Here is a 25,407-nt window from a genome sequence, read left to right as displayed (position 1 = left end):
AACCATGGGATCCAACCAGCTGGGAGACGCCAACCGTGGCCAGCAGCAGAAGTAGCAGCAATAATTGGTAGTGAAAAGGAGCGCAGTGGTCTGAACGCGAGACGAACAATCGATGGTAGATCGCTAGACAAGCGATAGTGAGGATAGTGAGTGGGAATCATATTGAGGTGACAGGCAATAGATCAGTTGACCTCCTGACTGACCGCCCATTCCATGCCTGAGGCCAAAGCGGTGGGTTCTTCTCCATTCTTCCCTTCCGTCTTTCCGCCTTTCCCCCCTCTCTCTCCCTCCTCCGGTTCGACTATTCCTACCCTTTTCCCTCCCCAAAATTTACTAGAGACACTAAACTTACTCCCCTTTCTCCTCTTCCTCTCTCCTCTTCTTTTTCTCCCTCTCCTCCCCATCTTCTTGTGTCTTTCTTACTCTCTTACCTCTCTGTATTTGTTTCCCCTCCTGCTTCTTTTTCTTGTTTACTTAACTTTTTGTAATTCTTTAATCCCCCCTCTCTCCCCGCTACCCCCTTTTCTAATCCCGCCCGTTGTTGGTTTTCTGGTTCCCTCCCGGCAGTTCCTGGTGAGTTAACTACTACTACTGCTACTACTACTACTACTACGGACCCCAACTGTTTTGATCTGCACGCCTTCCGGGGTCCTGCAAGAACCATGCCACCGTGCCTCTTTGCTCCCCCTCAAACCCTCTACTCTTGTCGTCCACCCCCCAAGCTGCCTGCAATTATCCTCTGCACTTTCCTCTGCCATTGAGACTCCCCAAAAGTCCTGTGTTGCGTGATCCTCTCCGTTGCGCTGTGGTCTGCGGAGTTGCCAGAAAAAAAGGAGACCCGCCTCGGCTATTCCGTCGCAGCTTCCCTCCACGAGGCCAACTTTCTGAAAAGTGCTTTTTTTTGCCTCCCCAGGAGACCTTCTTCACATAGTCTTGCCCCCTTTACCTGTTGCTCTTTCTTTTGGTTGCATCATTCCAATATCTATTGATCTCGCACCAACGCTTCCCCGCCCCCTCCATCTTGGGGATCTTGCATACGTCTTTGCTTCTGCTCGTCGGATCAGCTAACGTGGACGCTCCCAATTCGTTAGACTGCCTCGTTAAAGTTAAACCACGTCGAACGCTGCGAACCTTCCTCCCCCCTGCACACCAATCTCAGACGAACTCCTTCTCCACAACATGGCGTCCACAGAGGAACCTGTCACCCCAGTTGCTCCTGCGGAGGTGGAGCCGGAAATCGCGCCCCCTGCGACTCCGGTCGATTCGACCATCCTCTCGGGCAGCGAGGAGCCCGTCACGAGCCCGGATGTCTCCAAGGACAAGGAGAACGTCAAGGCCTCTCCGGTCAAGAAGAGTCCCTCCTCCACGACCAGCACTAGGCGTCCCTTGTCCGGAACGACAACCACCAAGCGTCCTACTTCCATGTCCGGTCCCTCCAGAACTACAACTTCGACCACACGCCCCGCCGCGACCAACGGCAGCACCCTGAACAGGCCTCCGACCCGGCCCGCGACCACCACCACCACGGTCCGCAAGCCCTTGAGCTCTACCACCACCACCACAGCCGGCCATCGGTCCCGCGCCTCCGTCAGCAGTTCTGCAGACGAAAAGTCCCACCGGTCGGTGGCCAGCTCCGGAGATGAGAAGCGTGGCATCTCCAGCACAGCCGCCAAGCGCATGTCGCTGGTTGGTACATCGGCCACGAGAGCACCCGTCAAGTCCACTACTTCCACTCTGGACCGGCGTTCCAGCATTGCGGGCTCGACTACGGCGGAGAAGAGAACATCTACCACTCGCCCTAGCACGGCCTCCACGGTGCGGCCCCTGACCAAGCCGGCTACCACCACCTCGACTTCTCGTCCGACTACTTCCTCCTCCGCTACTACTCGTACCACCACCAGACCCACGTCTACGGTGACGAGGCCAGCGACGACCGCCTCCAAGAGGTTGAGCACCGCCCCCAAGGGTGCCGAGGAAGACTCGGAGAAGTTGCAGTCACTTCAGACCAAGCTGGCCGAGAGCGAAGCCACGGTGACTAGCCTGAAGGCGGATTTGGATGCAGTCAACCTCAAACTGACCGAGCTGTCTCTGGCCCCGAACGATTCCTCCGAGAATGCCGATGAGGCCACCAAGGCGCTCCGTGAGCAGCATACTGCCGAAATCGAACAGCTGACCGCTGTCCATCAGGAGCAGCTGCAGGCGTTGCGTGCCCAGTTGGAAGATGTCGAGGCGAAGCACAAGGAGCTGGAGGAGAAGTCGGTCAAGGAGTTGGATGACGCCGCCAAGTCCGCCGCGGCTCAGGGTGATGACCAGACTGCTGCGGCCCTGGAGGAACTGAAGCAGTCGCACCAAGCCCAACTGGAAGCGCTGGAGAAGGATCTTGCCGAGCAGAAGGCAGCAGCTGCCGGATATGCCGAGCAAGTCGACTCTTTGAAGGCCGAGCTTGACCTGCAGAAAGGCCAGCTGACCGAGGCGAGTGCCAACCTGGACAAGACCCTTGCGAAACTGGAAGATCTCCAGCGCGAGCTCAATGGACGTGACCAGGTGGTCGAAAACCTGCACATGGAAATGGACCGGCTGGACCAAGCCAAGCAGCAGGAGATTCGGGCCGCCGAGGAGGCTGCCAAACATGCCATTCTAGCCCTGGAGGACAAGGTGACATCGCTCGAAAGCCAGCTTGCCGCTGCGGGTTCTGCGACCAGCGAAGGCAACGAGGAGACGGCCGCCCGCATGGCCGAGAAAGACCAGGAGATTGCCGACCTCAAGGACGCGTTGGAGAAGGCGCACGTAGAACTGGAGCAGGGCCGCCAGGATGCGGAAGCCCAGATCGCAGAAAAGACCAAGGAGCTGGAGGTCGCTCATGAGGCCGCCGTTGCTCAGCTCAAGGCCGAACATGAGGAGGCCCTGGCTGCCGCTGTTGAGAGCAAGGTTGGCGACAAGGTCAAGGAGCTTGAAGCTGCCCATGAGGCTGCAATTGCGGAACTGAAAGCCACTCATGAGCAAGCCCTCTCCGCGGCCGCTGAAAGTGGACTGGGCGACAAGGTCAAGGAGTTGGAAGGCACCCACGAGGCCGCCATTTCCCAACTCAAGGCTGAACATGAACAGGCCTTGACTGCGGCGATCGAGAGCAAGGTTGGCGAGAAGCAGAAGGAGCTCGAAGCCGCTCACGAGGCCACGATTGCGGATCTCAAGGCTAGTCACGAACAGGCACTTTCTGCGGCTGCTGAGAACGGGCTTGGCGACAAGGTCAAGGAGCTGGAAGCATCCCACGAGGCCGCCGTTGCCCAGTTGAAGGCTGCCCATGAGGAGGCGTTGGCTGCTGCCGCTGCAGCTCACGCGCAGGAACTTGCCGCTGCGAAGGAGGCCGCTGAGTCCGCTGGAACCTCTCACGCCCAGCAACTCGAGGAACTCCGTGCGAAGCTCGAAGAGGCCGAGTCTGCTGCTGCCGAGGACAAGGAGGAGCTGATTGCCGAGCTTGATGCTGCCCACCAAGCCGAGATGCATGCTCTGAACCAGAGACTGGAGGCTACCGAGCAAAACCTTGCCGAGGCCCGCCAAGCTCTCGAGAACGGCAACAGCTCTGCCCAGGACGTAGCCATCCAGGAGATCGAGTCCCTCAAGGAGAAGGTCGGTGCTCTGGAGTCCCAGCTCTCCACCGGACAGGGCGAGATCAAGTCTCTTCAGGACGAAATCCAGAGCAAGCAAGGGCAGGCGGAGGCGCTGCAGCAGAGCCTGGATGCCTTCGAGGACAAGACCAAGGCCAAGGATGCTGAGCAGGAAAGCCAACTCAAATCTTTGGAAGAGAAGGCCGCCGTTGCGGGCCGGGAGCTGGAGGAGAAGGTCAAGGAAGCCGCTGTTGTTGCCGAGCAGCACGCACAGGCGCTCGAGTCTCTGAAGGCCGAGCACGCCGTCGCACTCGAGAATGTCAAGACCAATGCTAGCGGTTCCCACGAGCAGGCGCTTAGCGAGCTGCAGGCCAAATACGAGGTGTCCATGTCCACCCTCCGTGACATGGAGTCCAAGCACGCTGAGCATATCGAGTCTCTTGAGGCCGAGCTCCGGTCCGCTCTTCAGCGCCATGCCCAGGAGATCGCGGAGCATACCGAGACCCGTGCTAAGGAGGTTGCCGAGCTTCAGCAGCAGCATGAAGAGGCCAAGGCCCAGTTCCAGGCTGAACTGCAATCCCTCCAGACGTCTCGGTCCGCTGAAACTGATGCTGAGCACAGCAAAGCGATCGAACAGCTCCTAACCATTCAGGATGAGAAGCTTTCCGGCCTTCGGGCTGATCTAGAGGCTACCAACCAGGCCAAGATCGAGGAGCTTCAGAAGACTCACGACGCCGCCCTTGCGGAGGTCCACGCCCAGCTGGCCGAAGCTCACGCCGCCGCTCAGGATGTTTCGGTCCTTGAGAGTTTGAAGCTGACCATTGCTGATCTGGAGAAGAAGCTGAACGAAGCCGAGCAGTCTGCTGCCGAATCCAAGGAGCTCGCGGGCAAGCACAACGCCGATCTCTCTTCCATCCTTACCGAGAAGAACGAGTTGGAGCAGCAACACCAGGCCGTGAGCAGCCGGGTGGCGGAGCTCGAGCAGTCCCTTGCTGCTTCGGAGAGCGCCAAGTCGGAGCTGGAAGCTGTCCTGCAACAACTTGCCGCATCCAAGGACGAATTGTCCAACCTGAAGAGCCAGCACGAGACCCTGTCGAGTGAACTCCAGGCGTGCAAGACGGAGAACCGGGCCATGGAGGAGAAGTTGGAGCAAGGCGAGCGCGATCTGAACAGCCAGATTGACAAGAACATGTCCCTCCTCAACCAGCTGGGCGAGGTGGACTCGTCGATTGCGGCCAACCGCAAGCGGGTGCGCGAATTGGAGGCCGAGGTGGCGGCATTGAAGGCCGAGAAGGATACGCAGGGCGGATCGGTCGGGCTGGAGGGTAGCCGCTGGGCGGGCGAGAAGGAGGAGGCCGCGGAAGGTGAGGATCTTGGCTCATCCATCCAGGGAACGGTGGGACTGCCCCGTTTAACTTCGTCCTCTACCACAGGACTTCCCCACTTTCATCCCTTTACCTGACAACGGCCCGTTCCCTGACCCGGCATGGTTACTGACTGGCATGGTTTTGGTAGATGGCAAGCATTCAGGAACAGCTTAAGCACATCCGGACGTCCAACGATGACTGGTATGACGAACATCGACGGTAAGACCCCTCCTTCTGACATCTCTGGAGGGCTTCGATTACTGACTATGTCTTAGAATCCTAGGCGAACTGGCGGAAATGTCGCGCCGGGCCACGCCTAACCCACCCAGCCAGTCTACGACGCCGCAGCCGGAGAAGGCAGGCAGTGCGTCGGAGCAGGGTGCGGACGAGGGATCCTCGTGAAGGAATGTTGCATGACCAGTGGGGAGGCTATGAATAGAGGGGACGAAGATTTCCTTTGTCGCGGCATTTTTCCTTTGTTGTATCGGCATAGGCTGTATGTAATAAGATGCTCGGGATACCCCTGTGTGCGCGTTTCTTGTGATTGCAACCGACGGGTGCATCGACATCCCTTGCGGCCATTTCTGGGGATCCCATTGGGCTAGCGACGTTGCACGAATTTATTGATTGATTCTTGTCTTATGCAGTGCAGCGTGGAATTAGTCTAATTGTAGTCGGGGTTGGCAGCCTTGCTGGTTCGGCGGCGCATGCGCGTCCACCCCACCCGGAGTGCAGTCCACCACGCATGTCGCTGATCCTCGTGGTGCTCCTGCTGCTTCCCATGCTGAGGTTGTCTCGCTGCCCGACGCGATTGTTCATATCGAGCAGGCGTGAGGATCCTCGCGGGGGGAGACACCCGCAGCGGTACATCTTCAGCATTGCTGCCACTATCCTGCTCCTCCTCATCCGACTCCCGCATCCAATGTAGAATCTCCCTCTGATCATCACTGCTCGGAATAGCCCTGTCACCATCCCCATTTCCCTTTCCCTTTCCTTCTTCCTCCCTTGTATCCTCCACACATTGTCCCCCACCACCACCTCCTCCTCCTCCCTCTTTCCCCAAACACCTCTCCTCCAAACACCCCTTCTCCTCCTTAATCACAATCTCCTTCACCGGCCGAACACCCTTATTTCCATCTTCCTCCTTCTCTTCCTCCTGATACAGAAAACTCTCCTCCGTCCTTCCCTCCGTAAACGCCTCACAATACTCCGCATACGAACTCGTCAGCTGCTCATGCGAGACAGTCGGCGGGGGGATATGTATCTCCGATACCGAGGATGAATATGTCGATGACGATGATTCCTCGATGGTTTTCGACCGTGGGGATAGGTTGAATAGTGTGCTGAAGTTGAGACTTAGGGGTGAGAGGGGGGAGAGGGGAGAGCGGGAGCGGATTTTGTTGTTGGTGCTTGAGGGGGAGGTAGGGCTGGTGGGTGGGGGTGTGATTGGATTCGTAGTATCTCTTGTTATTGTTGTTGTGGGGGCTGTGGGTGTGCCTGTGTTGGTAGTGGTGTTTATGGATGTAAGTAGCGATGTAGGTGTATGTGTATGTGTGTCATCAGGATGGATTGTTCTCGTCTTGGTTTTGGATTTGGAGGAGCGGCGCGGGAGGGTTACTCTTCTGTAGAGACGGGTTGTTGTGCTGTTGCTTGTGGTATTGGTGTTGGTGTTGATGTTAATGGTGGGTTTTGGGGTAGGTCTGCGGGTTGGTTTTGGGCGTGGGGAGGAGGAGCGGCGATGGGATGATGAAGTTGAGGTCGAGAAGGTGAGCCAGCGGCGGAGGGTGGTTGTTTTGTTCTTTGGAGTTGTGGTGGTGGTGGTGGTGTTGGGGAGGTCGTCTTTGAAGGTGACGGTTGCCATTGTGATTGATAGTATGAATGTATCAATAGGATTGAGTAGTGTAGAGAATAGCTATGTGTTATGGTGAGCGAACGAAGGTAGGTAAAGAAAGAAAGAAGAAAGAAGTTATCAAGGGATAAAGAAAGAAAGAAAATATAGTGGTAGTTGAGATTCCATCCAAGGAGTCAGAAGCCAGTCAGCCACCAAGCAAACAAAGCAATCATGTATCCTAGCCAAGCATCAAGGGTGTTAATTCACCTCGTGATAGTCGCCAATATTAGCATAGCAGCACTACAGTATTCTCAGTGGCTAGGGTTAGGAGGGAGTTGGTGCGAGTCTAGACTGGTTGATCTCCCGACAGGGATAAGAACAGATGCCTAAATCAAGGGCAAAAACCGGGTTATCATATACCTTAATAGAAAGTCAGCAGCACCACCTTGCTTTCTATCCCGCCAATCGCAGGGGCTGGCATGCTGCAGTTTGTCTTGGTAGGTTTCATCCCGCCTCCCCTCTTTCATTAATGGGGGTGCAGTATGCATCTCACATGCAGAAAGCATTAACGGTGCGATCAAGGTCGTACTGGCGCTGCGTTTGTGCCACGGCGGCATAGTTACCGGCATATTGTAGATTAGGCTCGCGTGGCATACTATTGTATGTATGGTGTAGTGCGGTGAGATAAACTAGGTTTGTAAACTGGAATGTTAAAGTAGGATGGAATATCATTACAGGGATATCTATTGCCTATGTCACTTGTATCTGAATAATATACATACACATGACCAATGAAATTACTCAGAGACACCATCGCGTCCCAGTCCCCAGCGACCCACCTCACGCATGGCTTCGTCGCCGCCTTCGACGAGTCGGCCATCCGCGTTGGCGGGATGGGCGCTGCCCAGCACGCCCGCCACGCAGTTCCAGCCGTTGCGGCCACCGCCCCAGCGCAGCACTTCATTCTTGTACCGCTCTCCGGCCCGACGATCCACCGCCGCCTTGCCCTGCTGGAACACATCCTCCCACAGCTTGTTGGCGATCGCCCGGTCGAAGATGTAGCTGTAGTAGGTGGCGCCGTAGCCGTGCAGGTGGCCGAAGAAGCCCTGCCACGAGGTCGGGGGCTTAGTATCGGCCGGATCGGGGAGGGTGCAGTGTTCCGCAGAGACCTGGTGGAAGACTGCCGTGCTGTCGATGGAGGCGGCTTGGCCGGCAGGGAGGGAGTGGTATGCCTGGTCGACCAGCGCCATCAGGATCTGCGACTCGTTCTCCATCGCGCCGTAGATCGACCCGTGCGCAGTGCGGTCCTTCTCCATGTGCTGCATCATGCTCTCCGACAGAGGGGCATCTGTCTCCCAGTGACGGGCGTACAATGCCAGCACTTCGGGAGCGGTTGCGAACCGTTCCATCAGCACCGACGGAAGCTCGGCAAAGTCGGTCGCGCATCTCGTTCCCGAGATGGACTGCAGGCGCGTTTGTCCCAGAATCGAGTGCAGCGCGTGTCCCATTTCGTGGAACAGTGTACGCACGCTGTGCTCGCTGAGCAGGGACGGGCGACCCGTTCCTGTCGCAGGCGGCTCCGGGAAGTCACACACCAGCGCGATCGTCGGCAGCTGGCGGAGCGTCTTGGCGTCGCGGTCAACGGCTGTGGCCATGCCATCGTTGGGGTGGGCGGAAGCATCCATCGTCGTGGCGCACTCGGCCACCTCCTCCGCGGAGATCTCACGTGCACACCGCAGCGTGTAGTGGGCCGGGTTGGGGTGCTTGTTGGGGCGGGAGAACAGGTCACAGTAGATGACAGCAATGTGGCGGTCCGCCTCATCGACCACGTCCAATCGGCGCACATCCGAGTTCCAGGTCTCCCCGGCAGCCGTTTCCTGGGGCACCAGCCGAACGCCGTAGAGTCGATCGAACAGCCGAGAGAGACCCTGCATGACCGTGCCCAGGGAGAAGAACTCGGGCACCGCACTGAGCTCCCGCGACCGGCGCGACTGCGAGTACTGCAGTACCCGTTGATGGACATAGTAGGCGTGATCCCATGGTTGCAACCGACCAGCGGATCCCTTCATGCTCTGCAGCTGCGCCAGCTCCTCCTGCACGTAGGGTCGGTTACTGCCCACCAGCGAGGTCAAAAAGTTAGACACAGCCTCAGGGGACTTGGCCATCTTGTCGCTCAGCGTCATGTGGGCGAAGCTGTCGTAGCCCGAGAGCTGAGCCAGCTCGGCGCGCTTGGCCAGCAGCTGCTCGAGCCGCTGGATCTGGCGGGCGCTCGACGTGCGTGTAGCCAAGTAGACCTCCCGCCGCACGCCCTCGTCGTGGACGGACCGCAGCGCCAGGCGCGGAATCAGGCCCATGCTGGGCACGGAGGCCGTCCGGTTCCACCGCTTGATCTGCTGCACGAGGATGGGGTCGAGGCCGCGCAGGCTGTTGGCGCTCACGGTCACGTGCGACTTGGCCGGCTCGGCGGCGTTGACAAAAGTATTTCCCAGTTGGCTGATATCATTGGACAAGTTGACGAAACGCTGTCGCGCATGCGGGGGCATGTGGATGGCCGAGTTGGAAAAGTCCTTGATGAGGATCTGGGCGACGATCTTCTCCTCGTCGGACCAACGGGCCGTAACCTCGGGATTGGCGGCGGCCTTCTTCAGCTGGTCGTTGAGGCCGGTAGTCGTATTCAAGACGTTCATGTACTCGAACATGAGGGCGTACGCCTGCGTCGCGGCCTCCTGCACGCGCGGATCGGGATGGATGACTCGGATAAAGTCCGATAGGTCGATGACTCGACACAGCAAGTCACTGAGGCGGTCGAGATCGCGGGCCATACTCCGGTAATCCTCCAGCGTTGTACCGGCCAGCACCTTGGCCACGATGGCCTGGCACTTCTGCAGGGTGGTGGTCGCAAAGACGCGGAAACCATCGGGACTGGTCAGGTACTGATTTTGGACCAGACCGGTAGGTTTGAGGTGGGCAGCACTGCGCTGGCTGAATTCGCGCCAGAACGGCTGCGAGTCGAAGACGCGGCGCAGAGTGTCGTCATCGGACTTCTTTTGGGCATCGTTCTTACTCGGAAGGTAATCGAAGGCTGTGCGATGAGTCGCCGGCGAGGCGGCCGTCTCGAGCGAGCGACGGGCCTGCAGCAGACAGGTCCTGCAAGTCCACGGCCGACGCCGGAGTGGGAGCAGCAGAGGAGCTCCCATGATGGCGTTCAGGGGGAGACAACGGGAAAGGAATTCGACATGGAGATTATACCATGGGTAGAATAATAAGGGTAGAAGTTAAACCACACGAAACGGTGGTGGAATAATAAAAGGAGAGTGAGGGGGAAGTCAAGAGAAAGAGGGAGGAGAGAAAGAGAAGCGGACGATGACGGAGGCTCGAGCCGCAAAGCCGCCAAACTCACGAAAAAAAAGGCTTGGCGGCCGACCTCAGGCCGTCATTCCATCTTGAACCTCCAACTTAGCCTCTCTCTCTTCCACCTCCCTCCCTCACTTCTTCCCTCCATTGGCCTCCCCCATCATGTCTTTCCGGCCAATGCTGAAGCAGGTAAATCCCTCAGCTCCTGTTTCTTCCGTCTGCAACTTGAAGTTTCCGCTAACTCCTTCCAGCGGGCTGTGGCCCCCATCGCGGCCACCCTTCTGGCTGGCGGTATCGCCCTCTACCCCCGGCAGACGGCTTTTGCAGAGGAGCCTCGCGATGCTGTGCGTGCTCGGAATATCCCTGCTTGCTTTCGCTCGAATTCGCTTCTGACTTGATATCACGTCCAGAAAAAACCCATCTACGATGACTTCCCGACCGAGATCCCGGCCGTCTCCAAGCCCGTCGTCTCTCCGGCCCCGACCACCACCACCCCGGCAGCTCCGGTGTCCACTCCCTTCTCCTCTCCCTCTTCCCCTACTCCCACCGACATCCTGACCGCTCAGGTCCGTCAGGCCCGTCTCTTCCTGTACGAGAACTCCCTGGCCGTCGAGACCAAGTTCAACAACTTCCTGTCGCGTGCTCTGCACATCGAGAACGCCTTCACCAACACTGTCGCCTCCCTGGCCCCGTCGCCCGAGTCCGGCGAGCGCCTGCTCCCCGGCGGAGTTTACGTCGTTGTGGCCGCCATGGCCGGTTCCATCGTGTCGCGGAACCGCGGTATCCTCCTGCGCACGGCGTCCCCGCTGGCCTTCGGTACCGTTGCTGCCTGGACCCTGCTGCCCGTGACCATGCGCAACGTGTCGGATCTGGTCTGGGAGTACGAGAAGCAGGTGCCGGCTGTGGCGGACACGCATCTGCAGGTGCGCGAGAAGGCTGAGCACTTGTGGTACACGGGGATTGCACACAGCGGTATGGCGCGGGCCATGATGGAGGAGAAGATCGGAGATGTGCGGAAGAAGCTGGAGGAGGTGGTGAGCAAGGGTCATTAAGTTGGCCTCTGTGTCAGTGTTTTAGAATGGGTTGATTTGATCTAGTTCTTGCATATGTACTTTAAGTAGACGAATGAGCGTTTACTATGCAGTTTTAGGAGACAGAGTAAGGTAAAGCACTGTTTACGCTGCACTACATTCATTGTTCCTTATTTCATATCAAAGTCAGTATTATGAGTGATATTTACCGAGTGCAGCGTTAGATATGTTCGATTTAGTACTAGTATTAGTAGTAGTACTCCAACCGAACAATATGCCAAGAAACAGCTAAGTATACTAGTAGTGCTATATTGATCGACATAATATATTTTGATACCATCATACTAGACATAGAACATCACTCATAACCCATCACCTCATTACAGTATCATACCACACCCACACAAAACCATCCTCCAAACCCTTAACATCCACCAAACACACACTTACACACTCTCCGCCCTACTACTCTCCTCCACCTCCCCCTTCTCCACCCACATCCCATCTCCCTTCTTCTCTTCCTTCCCTCCAACAAACATCATTCCACACCTAAAGTAACAAAATTAGCCAATCCCCAACCACCCACCCACATCTCAGAATTGCAAACTTACAAAACCACTACACCAAACCAACCCACCCACCCGACCACCAACCCGGCAACCCCCCTCCCATCATCCCTATAAAGCAAACTCTCCTCGCCCAAACTCTCATCTAAATAGACAGTAACACGCGGGCCCACGTCCCCAAAGGACATCTTTCTGGTAGCCAGGATGACCGTGAAGGCGAGGAGACTTGTCGTGAGAAGGAGGGTTGCGAGGGATGTCAGTGCTTTTTGGATCCATGAGGGGTTGCTGTTTCCACTTGACTTTGTGATGAATCTAGGGAAGAGAAAGTAGAACGTGATGAGTGTGAGGCAGGTCAGGATCGTCGTGAAGATATGGTAGGATGTTGTGGCGATGATGGCGGTGTCGTGGGTGATGACCTTCGGCACGAGGGATGTTGCGGTGTGCGCGAGGTGGAGGTAGGTCGTTAGGGTGTAGGTTGTTAGGGAGAAGGAGGTGAGGAGGAGGAGGGTGGTGAGGAGGGCTGTGAGTGTGGTTAGGAGGTGGGGAGGGGACATTGTGGTTATGTGTGTATGTGTGTGTGGGTTGATGCTGTGGATGGGTGGTTGGGTGTAGTTGAGGGGGATGATGGGCTGATATTTATCCTATGGTGTTGTTTCTACTGGGAAGGGGGGATGGTTTAAGCTACAAACATCGGGAATTTTATCAGTGGTTGATCAGGGTCTTGTTAGGACCGGTGCACCAGATTGAGCTTACGGTGGTGATGGTGGATGAAGATGGGAGAGGAGAGAGGAGAGAGTCAAAGAGACTAGTATGTTTTGAGGGGGAGTTTGCGAGTATTCGGGATGCTCGGGTGTGTGATTGGTCCATGCTCGTCTAGAGACATAAGGCCGAACCCATGAACGGGATGAAATGGTGGGTGATTGCTATCTTATCGATCTTATTCGTTTAGGGTATGATCAATTGTTTGTGGTGGATTGGCTTAATGGTAGATATCGACATATTCATTTGTCAAGATATTCAAGCTGGCACCCACCGCAACTGCACCTCCCGGAGCTCCCTCACCTGCAGCGTCAACTTTGATATCGAGTCCTCCATCTGCTGCTGCAGTTTTCCTTCCTGCATTGGCTCGCACCGCGCGTGTCGGAACAGCGTCGCCATCGTCCCCACAAATTCCACCTCCGACATTTTCATGCCCGGACATATTCTGGGCCCTCCCGACCACGGAATGAAGGTGCCCTTCGCTGGGGTCACCACTTGACCGGCGTCGTTGATCCACCGCGTGGGCCGGAACTCATCCACGTCCGCTCCCCAGACATTCGGGTCCCGGTGGATGCTCTGCTGCGAGACAAACACGTCCATCGGGGGCGTCAGCACGTGTGTGCCGTCAGCATCGGCGATCTGCTGCGTCGTGACCACGCAGCGTGTGGAGTGGAGGACAGGTGTGAAGAGACGGAGGGTTTCATACTGTCAGGGTTAGCAGTCATTCCTTACTGCTTTATATTGAATCACATACCATGACAGCCAGCATTCGTGGGCATTGAGCAAACACATCGTATCCCCAAGACGAAACATCGGCGTCCAACTCAAACAACTCCTCCCGCACCCAGTCCTGCCACTGGGGATACTGTGCGAGGAACATCACAGCGTATCCCATTGTGTTGGCTGTCGTGTCGAAGCCAGCGGCGGTAAAGAGAAAGAGATTGCCGCTGATTTCTGCCTCTGACAGAAACAGCTTCGCAGAGCTCTCCGTTCCATGTTGCGCATATCGCACAAGCATATCTAGCAGATTGTGGCGCTTCTTAGACACCTCACTTGATTTAGTGTTTCGCTCCTCGCCCAAAATCTCTCTGACATATTCCGGCACCTTTAACATCTGGCGACCCAGTCGACGAATCGACTCGGGCATAAATGGCATCACCTTCAGCGAGTTTGGGATTAAGACCGCCTCCACGAACCGGTCCGTGACCATAGCAATCGTCTTAAAGTACGAGACTCTGGCGTCTTGCCAGTCCTGCCCCAGAGTCTCGACAAAGTCAGGTGACCATGGCTGGTTCTGTCCGTACCCAGCTTGGCCGAGAACGTTGATGGCGATACTGCGAAGGCCGGTCAAGGTCTCGCCGCCAGGATTCTGCAGGAGATACTCAAGCATAGCACGGGCCTGGAGACAGGCCTCTTCCCACACCTCACCCATGATGGCTTCGTTAAGCTGGGGAGCGATGATGCGTCTCTGGCGGGTCCAGTCTTCACCATTGGATTGAATTAAGGTTGGTCCGAAAAAGCCCATGAATTTGGCTACAACGTCGGGCTGGTCAAAGTCTTTGCGTCGCTGCAAGACGGTTGCGCCGACGGTCGGGTCGGCGATCCTTTAAGGGGTCAGAACGATATCAGATTGAATGGACGAGGGTCGATGGACTACCATAAAGAGCACTCATCAGGCGAGACAATGGCAAAAATCTTGCCATAACGACGATGCATAGCATTCTTGTGGCGAAACTCCCACCCGTGGATGTGGATATCCAGATGTTCGTAGAGCCATGTGGGAAGATAGCGCTTCAGCTGTACCTGAAAGGTCGGACCCACGATCTGCCAGAGTGTATGGCGCGTGAACAGAGGGGTCACGACTAGGGGATAGCCGCTGCGACGACCGATGATGTAGAAGCGGATAAAGCAGAGGAGTTTGTAGAGGAGATAGATTCCGGCCAAGATGGCCAGGGCGGTGCGTAAGCTGATTTCAGCCATTGCCGACCGGGCTGACGGCGTTGGGAGCTGCAGGGGGGAAGGAGAATGCAATAGTGAGACACAAAACGGTGGTTCTGAAAAGTGTCAAGCGACAATGACAGCTAAGCTACTTATATGTGCATGAATCAGAGGCGGTAAAATTAACTCCAAGGAAAGCGTGTCAGCACTAAGCTTGACTGGTGGGAATCCTGGTGTGGTTCCTGCTTTGGGATGGGTCAGATCTTAGTACCTGATGGGTGTTTTCTTTGTCCAGATCACTATCTTTCCAGGAGAGCCCAATTACTGGCTTATACCTACAGGATCAGGGTTGCGATAGTTGGAGCAGCGGTGGGTTGGCCAATCGAAGGATGCGCATTATTATCAGGGCTCAGGCTGGTTCCGCGATCGGGTTACTTTACCATCTTTCGATCCACATACTACTTTAAGTAGTACTCTTCTTCTATTCTCCATTCATCGAGGGGATTACTTATCATCAATTGATCGTACCCAACATCTTCTCGATTAGTACTTACTTACTTACTACTACTTAACCCTAGTAGTACTTGCTATTCCCATGATGAACAGCCGGGATGTGTTGTGATTGGCCATTGTTAGTGGCGGCACAAAGCACTGCCTTCCTTCTTCATCTCCCCCACACACACCACAGCCTTGTCACTGTGTTGTTGTTTCCTCCCTTTTCTGATTCTGCATCCTTTTCATCTCCCCTGAAGTGGTCGATGTATTGCTACTTGTTCCGCAGCTCGGGTCCACGATGACCACCGCTCTTACCAAAGCTGCGAGACTGAAACCCGAAGTCCGTCTGGGGCAGGCTATTTCCGAATTTCAAGCCGATTGCTCATCGCGGGAGAAGGCGACGCTGCGGTCATACCAAGCCGCTGGCATCCCTCCAAGTGTCCGGGATGTGATGCAATTGACTGCAGAAATCAACCGATCGGCTGGCCTTCGAGGACAATGTTTCGGCTCACGGCTCACGAGCATTCTTCAGGCGGTGCAGGAGTTCGCTGCACTCGGGGACATCGTTCTGGGCGCATCGCAGAGCCTCCTAGCCTGTGGCATCTGGGCTGTGGTACGAATGTCGCTTCTGGTAAGTATTCTGCAGCATGTATGTCGGTCGGTGGAAAGCCTCTCTGATAGGGTCTTCAGTCCATTGTCAAATACTCGACCTACTTTGAACAACTATCGTCCATGCTCATGGCCGTGGGCCGCTCTGCACCTCGCTATCAACTAATGGGCGCCGTCTATCCTACATCGCAACGTCTCAGAACATCAATGCTGGAATATTTCATTGTTGTCGTGCAATTGTGCCATCACGCTATGAAACTGAGTCGGAAGACGGCTATAGGCCAGTGGGTTTCTACGTTCACGTCTGCTCTGAAAGGCTACCAATCTGACCTGGAGATCTGGGCTACTGCCATCAAAGAAGAAGTGAACCTACAGATGGTTCAGCAACTATCCCTGGTGGCCGAAGACAATTCATGGTTTAGATCTCGGGTCGCGAGACGCTTTGAATCTCAATCCCACGCAAGGAGGCTTAGAGCGCGCCAGCGCGTACTGGATGCGTGCTCCACCTACGACTACGAACAGGACTGGAAGCGGATCCGCAAGCTCGGTGCTACCACTCTCTTGGAGACCTCAATGGTCTACAAGCAGTGGAAGGCCCCACGAGGTTCTGAAGGGCTGCAGTCGCGTACACTCGTATGTACAGGCAAGCTGGGATCGGGAAAATCCGTGATTCTCGCCAATATGGTGGATGACTTGAACTTGGATTTGGAAAGGAAAGCAGTGGTGGCGTATTTCTTCTGCCAACACGATTCGACGCAGAGCTTAACGCCGAAAACAGTTATAGGCTCTCTAGCGCGACAGCTGCTGCAATCAGAAAGCGATCTCGACTCCGCACGGGATGTCCTGGGAGACAAACAATCACTCGAGGTTGACGGAATTCTTACTTTACTAAGACATCTGCTACCGCCGCACTTCGAGGCCCTTTTCGTACTTGATGGTCTTATGCATTGCGACGGAAAAGTGCGACAGGTTATTCTGGAGTCTTTACAGGAGATCCAAAAATTGATCAAGCTTGCATTGTGCGTGTCTGTCAGGCCGGAGCCTGCCGATTCTCTGCAAGAACTCAAACAACTTCAAAATCAGCGATGTTGGTCCGTGACAGCCAACAAATCTGACATTGATGCCTTCATCAACGCCGAACTAGAGAGATGTCTTGAATGTGGGAAGCTCGTAATAAACGACCCTGCCCTTGTCCTCGACGTTCGAGATAGCCTCTCCCAAGGAGCGGAGGGCATGTTCCTGTGGGTGGCTCTGCAGATAGAAGCTCTGTGTCTTGAGAGGACAGACGCAGATATACGAGAGGCCATTGCCAATCTGCCTAGAGATCTTTCAGCGTTATACACGATGATACTGGAAAGGTCTAGCCTTTCCGGGAGCACGTATCAATCCAAGATTTTGGATCTGGTTGTGACCGCGTGCAGGCCACTGACCACAGAGGAAATGAGAGAAGCCCTCAGTGTCATCCCCTGGAAGACCTTCTGGGACCCTGCAAGGATACTCAATGACATACATTCCACGTTGGCTTGTTGTGGGGGTCTACTTACTGTAGATGAAGAAAACTCGAGTATTCGCATGGTACATCATAGTGTGAGAACATTTCTTTGTGACCACCGTGAAAACCATCACGACTTGATGCCTGCAAATCAAACCATGGCAGAGACTATTGCGACATACCTGAGCTACGAAAATTTCTACAAGCAATTGTCAGCGGTTAAGACACCTAAAATCAGCTCTATCTCGGTGACAACGGCAGTGATCCATTCAGCAGTTTCCTCTCGTGGCCAATCACAAGGAATTGCGTTGAAGCTGCTGAAAATGAAGAGGAGTAAGGATTCGGATGTCGGTTATAGTCTATTGCAACGCCTGCAAGCCTCCAGGGCAAGTGACGCCGTGCCCTGGGCCTTTTACCAATATGCAGTGGCCTGGTGGCAGGAGCATATCTGGTATCTAGACCTCAACACGCCACACCTGAATAAACTCCTGATGACCATATTAGACACCCATGGCTATGACAAACCCGACTCCTCTGGACGGACACCGTTGTCACATGCCTGTCAGCGCGGGAGTCTGGCGCTTGTTGACTGGCTCCTCGCCCGTGGTGCTCGGCATACCGACGACCTTTTCGGACAGTCACCACTATCTTGGGCCATCAATGGGAGACACATCGCTGTAATTGAGTCCTTGTTGAAGAGTGAAGTTGTGATGCCGAATGCAGTAGGCCCGTCAGGAAAAACACATCTGACGTCTGCAATAATCCGAAAAGATGTCGAGCTGACCAAATGCTTTCTTGCTTGCGACCGGGTGAATCTGAACCAAGCAGATTCTGACGGCTATACTCCCCTTATGACAGCTACGCTTCACAACTTTGTGGAAGCAATACCTTTGTTTCTGTCAGGCCAGCACACAGACATCTTGGCTGTGACGCCATCCGGAGACTCGGCCCTTCATCTTGCCGCCAGCGTCAAGGGCCCTCCAATTATTTTCAATCTTCTTCTCGAACACGCGCGGCTAAAGGAGAAGGGCTCCCAAGCGGCATCGATGGCTAACAAAAAGGGGGAGACGCCGTTGTGGTTAGCAACCGCAAATGGGCACTTGGAGGTCGTCCAGTCAATATGCCAACATCAGGACTATGACCTGGACGTACCTGACGCTCGTGGGGAAACGCCATTCTGTGTTGCTGCTTCGAAAGGCTATACAGACATTGTCAAATACCTGGGGAGCTCGGGCCGAGTGAATATCAATCATCTCAACAAAGCTGGCCTTTCGGCACTGTGGGAAGCGGTATTGAACGGTCACGAAGACGCCATCCAAGCTATGATAACAATGGAGGATCTAGACCCGAACCACAGCGGAGTTGGAGCAGGCACCCCGTTGGAAGCAGCCATCCATCTCGGCAACGATAGTATTGTCAGGTTACTGGTTGCCATCGCAAGAACTGACGTCGACCGGCAAAGCCACGATGGCACGACTCCTCTGCAGCGAGCTGTCGAGGAAGGATATGACGAGATAGTGGCAATACTCGTCTCTACCGGTCGGGTCCTTCTTAATCGGAGGGATCATCAAGGCGTAACACCACTCTGGGCGGCTGCGGACTGTGGCAACAGTGGTATTGTCAAGGTTTTAGCTAATACGAAAGGGGTCGATCTGAACTTCCTAGGCAGTCACGGCAGGACAGCGCTCTGGGTAGCGGCATCCAAGGGGCACGTGGAAATAGTCCAGATCCTGGTCTCCGCTGATCAGGTGAATCTCAATAGCAAGGGCCATAACGGCACAACGCCGCTGTGGGCCGCTGTGAACAATGGCCATACTGAGGTTGTCAGTATCCTGGCAAGCACTCATGGGGTTGATGTGGAGTGCCCCGATTATACGGGATATACGCCGCTCTTAAAGGCTGCAGCGAATGGTCACAGCGATATCGTTCAAGCTCTACTGGCTACTGGACGAGTGACTGTCAACATGGGACATCCTAATGCTGCAACACCGCTGTGGACAGCCGCTGAGCACGGACATGACGCCGTTGTCAGGATCCTGATCGACAGCGGCGCGGCTGCGAATCATACCGAGATTGCATCCTATTCCCGCGGAACTCCTCTTTGGATTGCCTCCTGCAATGGCCATGCAGGAGTTGTGAAGGTGTTGGTCGCATGTCCTGGCATCGAGCTCAACCGGCGCGATATATTGGGGCATACCCCGCTAGGGATAGCGGCGAAGAGGGGCCACGCGAGTGTTGTTGCCATTCTGGCCGGCACCCCGGGCGTGGAGCTGTGTCAACTGGATAAAAATGGCCAAAGCGCCTTGGAGATTGCACGGCAGTACGGCCATGAAGACGTGATCAATGTGCTCGAGGCAATAGACCCTTTCTATATGGCCAATCTGCAAGACTACCGGTGGATCACCATGACTGAATATCAAGATGAACGCCGTCAATTATAATTAGTTCAACAAGTGGTCATAGTAGTAGCTGTTCGTTACTATGATGGGCGTTGGGTTAGATATATAGTATTCAGTGCTGGGGTCCGATTCACGACAGCTGGCTGCTATTACTACTACTACTACTACTACTACTACTACTACTACTACTACTACTACTACTACTAGGCATGTAATCAAGAAACCAATGACCGGCTTTATGTTTCCCCTCCAAAAGATGCTTAGCAACTGCCATTGCAAATCCCGTCCTCTTACCTTCCTTTACTCATTGCCCTTGGCCTCCCAGTAAGCCTAAAGCGGCGCCAAGTCACGCCTTAATCGGAATGTAAAATTTAATTAGATATCGCTTCCGTGATGCAGCAGTGCAATAGTGGCCTAGTTACTGGGAAAGAATGCATGACAAGACCTATTAGGCCATCATAATAACCGATCTTCATGACTACTGTACACAATTGATCTCTTAGCCCTAGTCTATTGGGCAGCCGCTGGCGCCGGACTGACCGAGCTAGGCGGTGACCGCACCCCAGCCTTGGGCGGAGGCGGTAGCGGCGTTCCCCTGCGGGACGGCGCAAAGTCCTGCTCCTTGCTCTTCTGCTCGCCCTCCGCAAAGTAGTCATCAAACGATACTGCCGCAGCTGACCCGGTATGACGCGTCTTATGCCGACGACCCGCAGACGAGTGACTAGCGGGCGACGCCGCCATATTCCTCGGAGGTCCCGACAACGGCGGAGGGGAGGTCATATTAGCCGGGACGAGGAAATGCCCAGACGGCGGGGGTCCCTGACCCAGAGCTTCCACTACTGGCGCGGACGAGCCGTCATCCCGTGTCTCGAAGACCACCTCGCCGGGTCCCTCGACTTCCTCGCCCAACCCTACCGGCAACCGATGTAGTGCACCGAATCCCAGTTCCGCACCTAGCGCTCCTTCTCCTCCCCAGCCCCGTGTCGGCACCAGCTCAACCTCGCGCACCACGTCAAACTCGCTGTTGTATACCCATAGGACTAGTGTGCGGTTCAAGTGGTCTTCGACGAGTTCCCCGAGTGCTGATTCCCCGCGTAATGTCCCGCTCGGAGTGCCGATGATGTAGTCGGAGTGTGGAAGGAGACCTGCGCGGTAGGCGGGGCTGAGTGGAGATGGAATCGAGAGGACGTGCCAGATGTTTTGGGTGGAGGAGAGGGGGGCTAGTTGGAGGGCCAGGCCCAGGTCGGGGTTGGATGCGGGGACGGGGATGGAGACGGTGTGTGTTTTTTGACCCTATATGATGGGATTAGTCGAGTACAGAGGAGGTTATTGGGTTTGTTTGTACCTTGGCACTCCAGACTTCAAAGGTCACGCTGGATCCGGCGCAGTTGCGCACTTCCGTAGCGAAGAGGTTGGGGTCGGGGTCCTCCTGATAGGTAGTTAGTCCAGCCCGCGCATAGAGACAGCTTTGTCTGAGGAGTCGTGTCTACTCACTATTAACCGCCCATTAATCCCGACAATGAAATCGAACCACGGCTCCAGAGGGAGCTCCGCATCCTTGTTGCGGAGGACCTGGAACCCAAAGGAGTTGTCGCTGGTGCTTTGAGCCCGCGCCTGTCGGGTAGGCTCAGCATCCAAGCCAATAAATCGATTAAGAGCCCCGAACATGTCTGCTTCGAGGAAGGGGGGTATATGTTTGTGGGGAGAAAGGATGGGAGCATTGGGCAGTGCGGAGGAAAGCCAGATGCGCAACGTGGAGAGCTGCCCGGCGCTGCAAACATTGCAAACACCGGTTATCGCTTATCGCAATGGCCGATAATCGTCGCGATGCGATTGCGCTCCGCCTTTAGCTTCAGTCCTTGATCAACTCTCATTTATACTGCGATCATGGCTCGAGACCCTACCGTGGAGGTTCCCCCGGAGGAAGTACATCATTATAATGATCTTGGCGAGGTGCCGTGGGATATTCAAAAGTAAGACCATCATCCCTCGTCCTTACGTTGCGGAACCGAAATCGACTAACACTGCGGAACAGTTATTGGGCGCAGCGCTACAAGATCTTCTCCAAGTACGATGAGGGTGTTTGGCTGACAGATGATGCCTGGTTTGGTGTCACGCCCGAGCCCGTGGCAAAGTATGTGTTCTCTTGTCCACTATCAGGAGCCAAGCAACTAATTCATTAATTCAGCAAAATAGCAGAACACATGGCTCAGTCCGCCCCCGCAGGACGCAGCATCCTGGTAGATGCATTCGCGGGTGCGGGTGGCAACTCCATCGCTTTCGCACTGTCCGGTAGATGGAAGCGCGTCTACGCTATCGAGAAAAATCCCGCTGTCCTGCAGTGCGCTAAACACAACGCCAAGATCTACGGCGTGGCGGACAAGATCACCTGGTTTGAGGGTGATTGTTTCGAAATTATCAAGAATCAGCTGAAGGATCTGGCACCGTATAGTGTCTTGTTTGCTAGTCCGCCGTGGGGTGGTATGTGCCCATTTTTTCCCCTTACACCCTTTAGGTTTTTGAGAAGCCAGCTGATCCGTTATAGGCCCCGGGTATCGCTCCGACGCGGTGTTCAACCTGAGTACTATGGAGCCGTACTCCCTCGCAAAGCTTTACAAGGAGTATTCTATGTTTACGGAACACATGGTACTCTATCTTCCTCGGACATCGGACGTCAAGCAGATGGCCAAGGTTGTCAAGGAGGGTCAAAAGTCAGTGGTGATGCATTACTGCATGGAAGGTGCTAGCAAGGCGTTGTGTGTTTATTATGGTGGATTTAACCTTGAATGACGCTTTTCAAATAATCTTCTTTTCTTTCGACTTTTTTTTCCTTATATTCCTGTCTCGTTACATTCTTCTACTGGACAACCTTTCGAACATTGCCTGGAGTCCTCGGATGCCGTTTAGTGTACTACTACCATTCCCAGTATCACTGTCATAACCAATCTTTTCTGATTTTGCCACCTTGGCTATGCTAATGCAGTACCATCTGTATGCTACATGCGTCTCGGATCTCATGGCTCCAGGCTATGGGATAATGTATTCGCCCCCTGCACAAGCAGTCCCTCTTCCATTGCCCCACTTTCATCACCACCAGAGCTGACACGTATGTTCCATTGCGCTTGGACTGCCATAAGCCGAAGTTCATGGAGTAGAAATTCTGCGTGTTGTGCGTATCGTCTCCGATGCTTCTCGCTGATATCGTTATCATTCAAAACCTCACTCAGCCGCTCTGCTGCCTTGTGCGTGTAAAGTTCCAGGTGGTCCTGACTCCTCTTCCAATGCCGAGCTGCTAGATGCACCAGACGATGCAGAGTTATGCACCTATCACTTGGTCGGATAGTAATGAATGAATAGGCTTTTAGAAGCCCAAGGGCTTCAACCATCTTTCTTTTCGACACTGGTCGTGGAAGAAACGATTCCGGTATACTTTGCTGGCCGAGACAGGCCAAAAGTGAGAGGTACTCGGTAGCCAGCGAATCAAGCTTCTCGATTTGACGAAACGAGGCGAACAATGTCAGGACTACTGGGTTGTTGGAGCCCTCGTAGCGCCCATCAGCTTCGAAATGCTCACTGAGAAGCTCCACGACATCTTCCTCCTGCTCGTGGAGAAGCATCAGATAATCATACACTCCTATCCCATTTTCGTTCATATATGCGGCAGCTTGTGTAATAACCTTTGGATGGAAGGCTAACTGCTTCACAAGATTTGCCACAGCATCCCTATCTTGAGCCAGATCTTGTTGAATCAAGGATTTCTCCAGTAGTTCCACTCCGACCACTTCATCAAGATCTCCCACACGTATCACATCACGCGATGCAAGCTTCACAGCTAATTTCCGGTTGCGAGTAGTGTAGATAATGCGGCCGTGGCTACTAGAAGGAAGGAACTCCTTGAGAGGCGCAGTCGTACCGCTGCCGTTCATCCACATATCCATGTCATCGGCGCCATCGAAGATCAATACCCACTCCTCGCTCGCCTGGCATAGGTATTCTTTGAGTCGTTCCTTCACCTCATCTGGCTTGGTATACTGGAACCCCAGCTGTTGCGCAATGGCTATACAAGCTTGCTCGATAGCTTCGTCACTGGTGCTTGGTATCCAGAATACTGAGCATTCAGCATCATGTTCCCGCATAAGATAGGCCAGTTCCAGCGCTATTTGCGTCTTACCAATACCTCCTAATCCAGTAATAGCGAGTCTTCTTGGTCCTTCCGGTGCCGAAAGTAAGCTCCATAAATGTTTGATTTCGTCTTTGCGACCCAGAAAGCGTGGATTTCTCGAAAACGGGACCATGAAGTGATAAGTATTACTGGTGTCCAAGAGGGCTATGGAACGAGACAGTCAGTAAGTACGAAGCACAACCAGGAGATTCTCAGTGTACTCACTTTCCTGTGCCTGAGGTGTCCAGTGTTCTAAGAAAGCCTTTGCGGTGGAGGCGGCAGTCGCTGCAGCGTAGGCTTGCCATAACTTGTTTTTATGGCTATCCGCATAATCACACACACCTTTAATTATAAGTGATGGCAGACATTCCCACACCCCTGCTCCCTCCATCTCGAAGCCAATGACCTTGTATCGTTTGATGATGTTATCACGGTGCTTGCCAGACTTCATGACTGTATTGCCAGAGGCGACTGGCCCGACATGAATAGAAACTTTGTTCGCTGTAGAAGGATTGCGAAAACGCATTACAGTGCTCTTGCCACAGCCGAGAGAATCACAATCACTCTCCAGTGCATTTTCGCAGATCTCATCTGGCGAGCTGCCTTTCAAGCAGCAGCAATCTAGATCAGGGTAATGCTCGCGATGTTTATGAAGATGAGAACTCTCAAAAAGGACATCTTCAATGCCTGGGTGGTCCCACCTTTTCTCATTCTGGTTGAGAACCTCAAGATAGTGTAACAAATGAGACTGAAGACCGGTCTGGGCAGAGGGTGTTCCCAATCGACCAAGCAGGGTTCGAATCTCGCGACTGGGCCTTCCGGGCCTGTCATGAACAGACTGCTCTCCACCAAACTCGTATGTAACGACACTGTCACTGACGACAACGTCACCAAGAAAGATATCCTGGCTTTTCGAAGAGTTCGGAGCGCCTCCGCATATACCAACAAGCAAAGCAAGTTGAACGCTCGTGTAGCTTATTTTCAGGCTCGAGGCGACACTCGCCGCGCTAATTTTGCCCATTCCGGGCATATAGCAGAGTACGACATTGTGCTTGCCGACTCGTCCGTTAACGTACCAATTTGCATCTCCCTGCTGCTTTCCGTAATACTTGCAGAGACGATCATACGTTTCGTCAAAAAGCGCTTCGACGGCGTCTGCCTCTAAGGGAAGAGCGCAAATGATCGCGATTGTAAAATCGTCACGGCTTTTGGGGCGCATTTGTCCTCAGGGCTAAAGTCCAAGCAAGCCCGCTCTATATCGAATACTCAAAGCATGATATACTATTCGTGTGCGGCCGACAGTCATCCATTTTGATTGTGGGGGTTATGAGACTGTGATCTGAGCCTCGTCGTTCCATCCGCCAACCACATGGCTGCAATACGCGCCGCAGCAGAGGGGTCCTCATGCATGATAGTGGCATCGCAATAGCCTCCCGTAAGCTAGTGGCTCCTCATTTAATAGGCAATTTTGAACCTCTATAGGAGTTGAACAATTGTGGGATGCCGCGCCTTCATCTCCCCCTTCCCCTCTTACTCACCAGTATCGTAAAGGTCACAGGGCAGATAACAGATGTCGCAGTACCTACACAACATACTCATCAGCCTACCTAAGTACAGACGCAGCAGACAAGAAAGATGAAGCACCAGCGGTGATAGTATGGGTTATAGGGGAAAGACAGGAATACGTGTCCTGACTTCCAGTCTTCCATGGGTTGATTCCCACGTAATTCAGAGGCTGTTATGTGCCAAAGAATATCCCTGTGAGGCATACGCTGGTTCAGATGTGTGCAAAGCTTATA

General features: G+C 54.4%; 10 protein-coding genes across 10 annotated transcripts; 4 read left to right on the top strand and 6 right to left on the bottom strand.

The window, feature by feature from the left end:
• Nucleotides 1-1,179: 1,179 nt before the first annotated feature.
• AtWU_06839 (M protein repeat protein) lies at nt 1,180-5,374 on the top strand (the record flags this gene model as incomplete). The annotated part of the gene is made up of 3 exons (XM_035501948.1): nt 1,180-5,001; nt 5,121-5,191; nt 5,248-5,374. The coding sequence occupies 3 exons, from the start codon at nt 1,180-1,182 to the stop codon at nt 5,372-5,374; spliced, it is 4,020 nt and encodes a 1,339-aa protein (XP_035357841.1).
• Nucleotides 5,375-5,636: 262 nt separating this feature from the next.
• Nucleotides 5,637-6,833, bottom strand: AtWU_06838 (similar to An11g05720; the record flags this gene model as incomplete). The annotated part of the gene is made up of 1 exon (XM_035501947.1): nt 5,637-6,833. One exon carries the CDS (start codon nt 6,831-6,833, stop codon nt 5,637-5,639), a length of 1,197 nt encoding a protein of 398 aa, XP_035357840.1.
• A 767-nt stretch (nt 6,834-7,600) lies between these two features.
• Nucleotides 7,601-10,000, bottom strand: AtWU_06837 (mitochondrial intermediate peptidase; the record flags this gene model as incomplete). The annotated part of the gene is made up of 1 exon (XM_035501946.1): nt 7,601-10,000. The coding sequence occupies one exon, from the start codon at nt 9,998-10,000 to the stop codon at nt 7,601-7,603; it is 2,400 nt and encodes a 799-aa protein (XP_035357839.1).
• A 319-nt stretch (nt 10,001-10,319) lies between these two features.
• On the top strand, nt 10,320-11,209 carry AtWU_06836 (MICOS complex subunit MIC26/MIC27; the record flags this gene model as incomplete). The annotated part of the gene is made up of 3 exons (XM_035501945.1): nt 10,320-10,346; nt 10,409-10,501; nt 10,568-11,209. The coding sequence occupies 3 exons, from the start codon at nt 10,320-10,322 to the stop codon at nt 11,207-11,209; spliced, it is 762 nt and encodes a 253-aa protein (XP_035357838.1).
• A 425-nt stretch (nt 11,210-11,634) lies between these two features.
• On the bottom strand, nt 11,635-12,308 carry AtWU_06835 (uncharacterized protein; the record flags this gene model as incomplete). The annotated part of the gene is made up of 2 exons (XM_035501944.1): nt 11,635-11,737; nt 11,800-12,308. The coding sequence occupies 2 exons, from the start codon at nt 12,306-12,308 to the stop codon at nt 11,635-11,637; spliced, it is 612 nt and encodes a 203-aa protein (XP_035357837.1).
• A 463-nt stretch (nt 12,309-12,771) lies between these two features.
• On the bottom strand, nt 12,772-14,493 carry AtWU_06834 (cytochrome P450; the record flags this gene model as incomplete). Its single annotated transcript, XM_035501943.1, has 3 exons — nt 12,772-13,218; nt 13,268-14,117; nt 14,171-14,493. The coding sequence occupies 3 exons, from the start codon at nt 14,491-14,493 to the stop codon at nt 12,772-12,774; spliced, it is 1,620 nt and encodes a 539-aa protein (XP_035357836.1).
• Nucleotides 14,494-15,244: 751 nt separating this feature from the next.
• AtWU_06833 (NACHT domain protein) lies at nt 15,245-19,488 on the top strand (the record flags this gene model as incomplete). The annotated part of the gene is made up of 2 exons (XM_035501942.1): nt 15,245-15,577; nt 15,637-19,488. 2 exons carry the CDS (start codon nt 15,245-15,247, stop codon nt 19,486-19,488), a joined length of 4,185 nt encoding a protein of 1,394 aa, XP_035357835.1.
• A 468-nt stretch (nt 19,489-19,956) lies between these two features.
• Nucleotides 19,957-21,114, bottom strand: AtWU_06832 (putative Golgi reassembly stacking protein; the record flags this gene model as incomplete). The annotated part of the gene is made up of 3 exons (XM_035501941.1): nt 19,957-20,739; nt 20,792-20,875; nt 20,941-21,114. 3 exons carry the CDS (start codon nt 21,112-21,114, stop codon nt 19,957-19,959), a joined length of 1,041 nt encoding a protein of 346 aa, XP_035357834.1.
• Nucleotides 21,115-21,333: 219 nt separating this feature from the next.
• AtWU_06831 (RNA methyltransferase) lies at nt 21,334-22,236 on the top strand (the record flags this gene model as incomplete). Its single annotated transcript, XM_035501940.1, has 4 exons — nt 21,334-21,419; nt 21,482-21,580; nt 21,635-21,927; nt 21,992-22,236. The coding sequence occupies 4 exons, from the start codon at nt 21,334-21,336 to the stop codon at nt 22,234-22,236; spliced, it is 723 nt and encodes a 240-aa protein (XP_035357833.1).
• Nucleotides 22,237-22,460: 224 nt separating this feature from the next.
• On the bottom strand, nt 22,461-24,827 carry AtWU_06830 (Pfs, NB-ARC and TPR domain protein; the record flags this gene model as incomplete). The annotated part of the gene is made up of 2 exons (XM_035501939.1): nt 22,461-23,773; nt 23,834-24,827. The coding sequence occupies 2 exons, from the start codon at nt 24,825-24,827 to the stop codon at nt 22,461-22,463; spliced, it is 2,307 nt and encodes a 768-aa protein (XP_035357832.1).
• Nucleotides 24,828-25,407: the final 580 nt, after the last annotated feature.

The sequence above is a fragment of the Aspergillus tubingensis genome (genome assembly GCF_013340325.1).
Source record: "Aspergillus tubingensis WU-2223L DNA, scaffold_8, whole genome shotgun sequence".
In the NCBI taxonomy this organism is placed as follows: domain Eukaryota; kingdom Fungi; phylum Ascomycota; class Eurotiomycetes; order Eurotiales; family Aspergillaceae; genus Aspergillus; species Aspergillus tubingensis.
The sequence above is the reverse complement of the archived record's forward strand: the minus strand, read 5'-3'. Positions and strand labels throughout refer to the sequence as shown.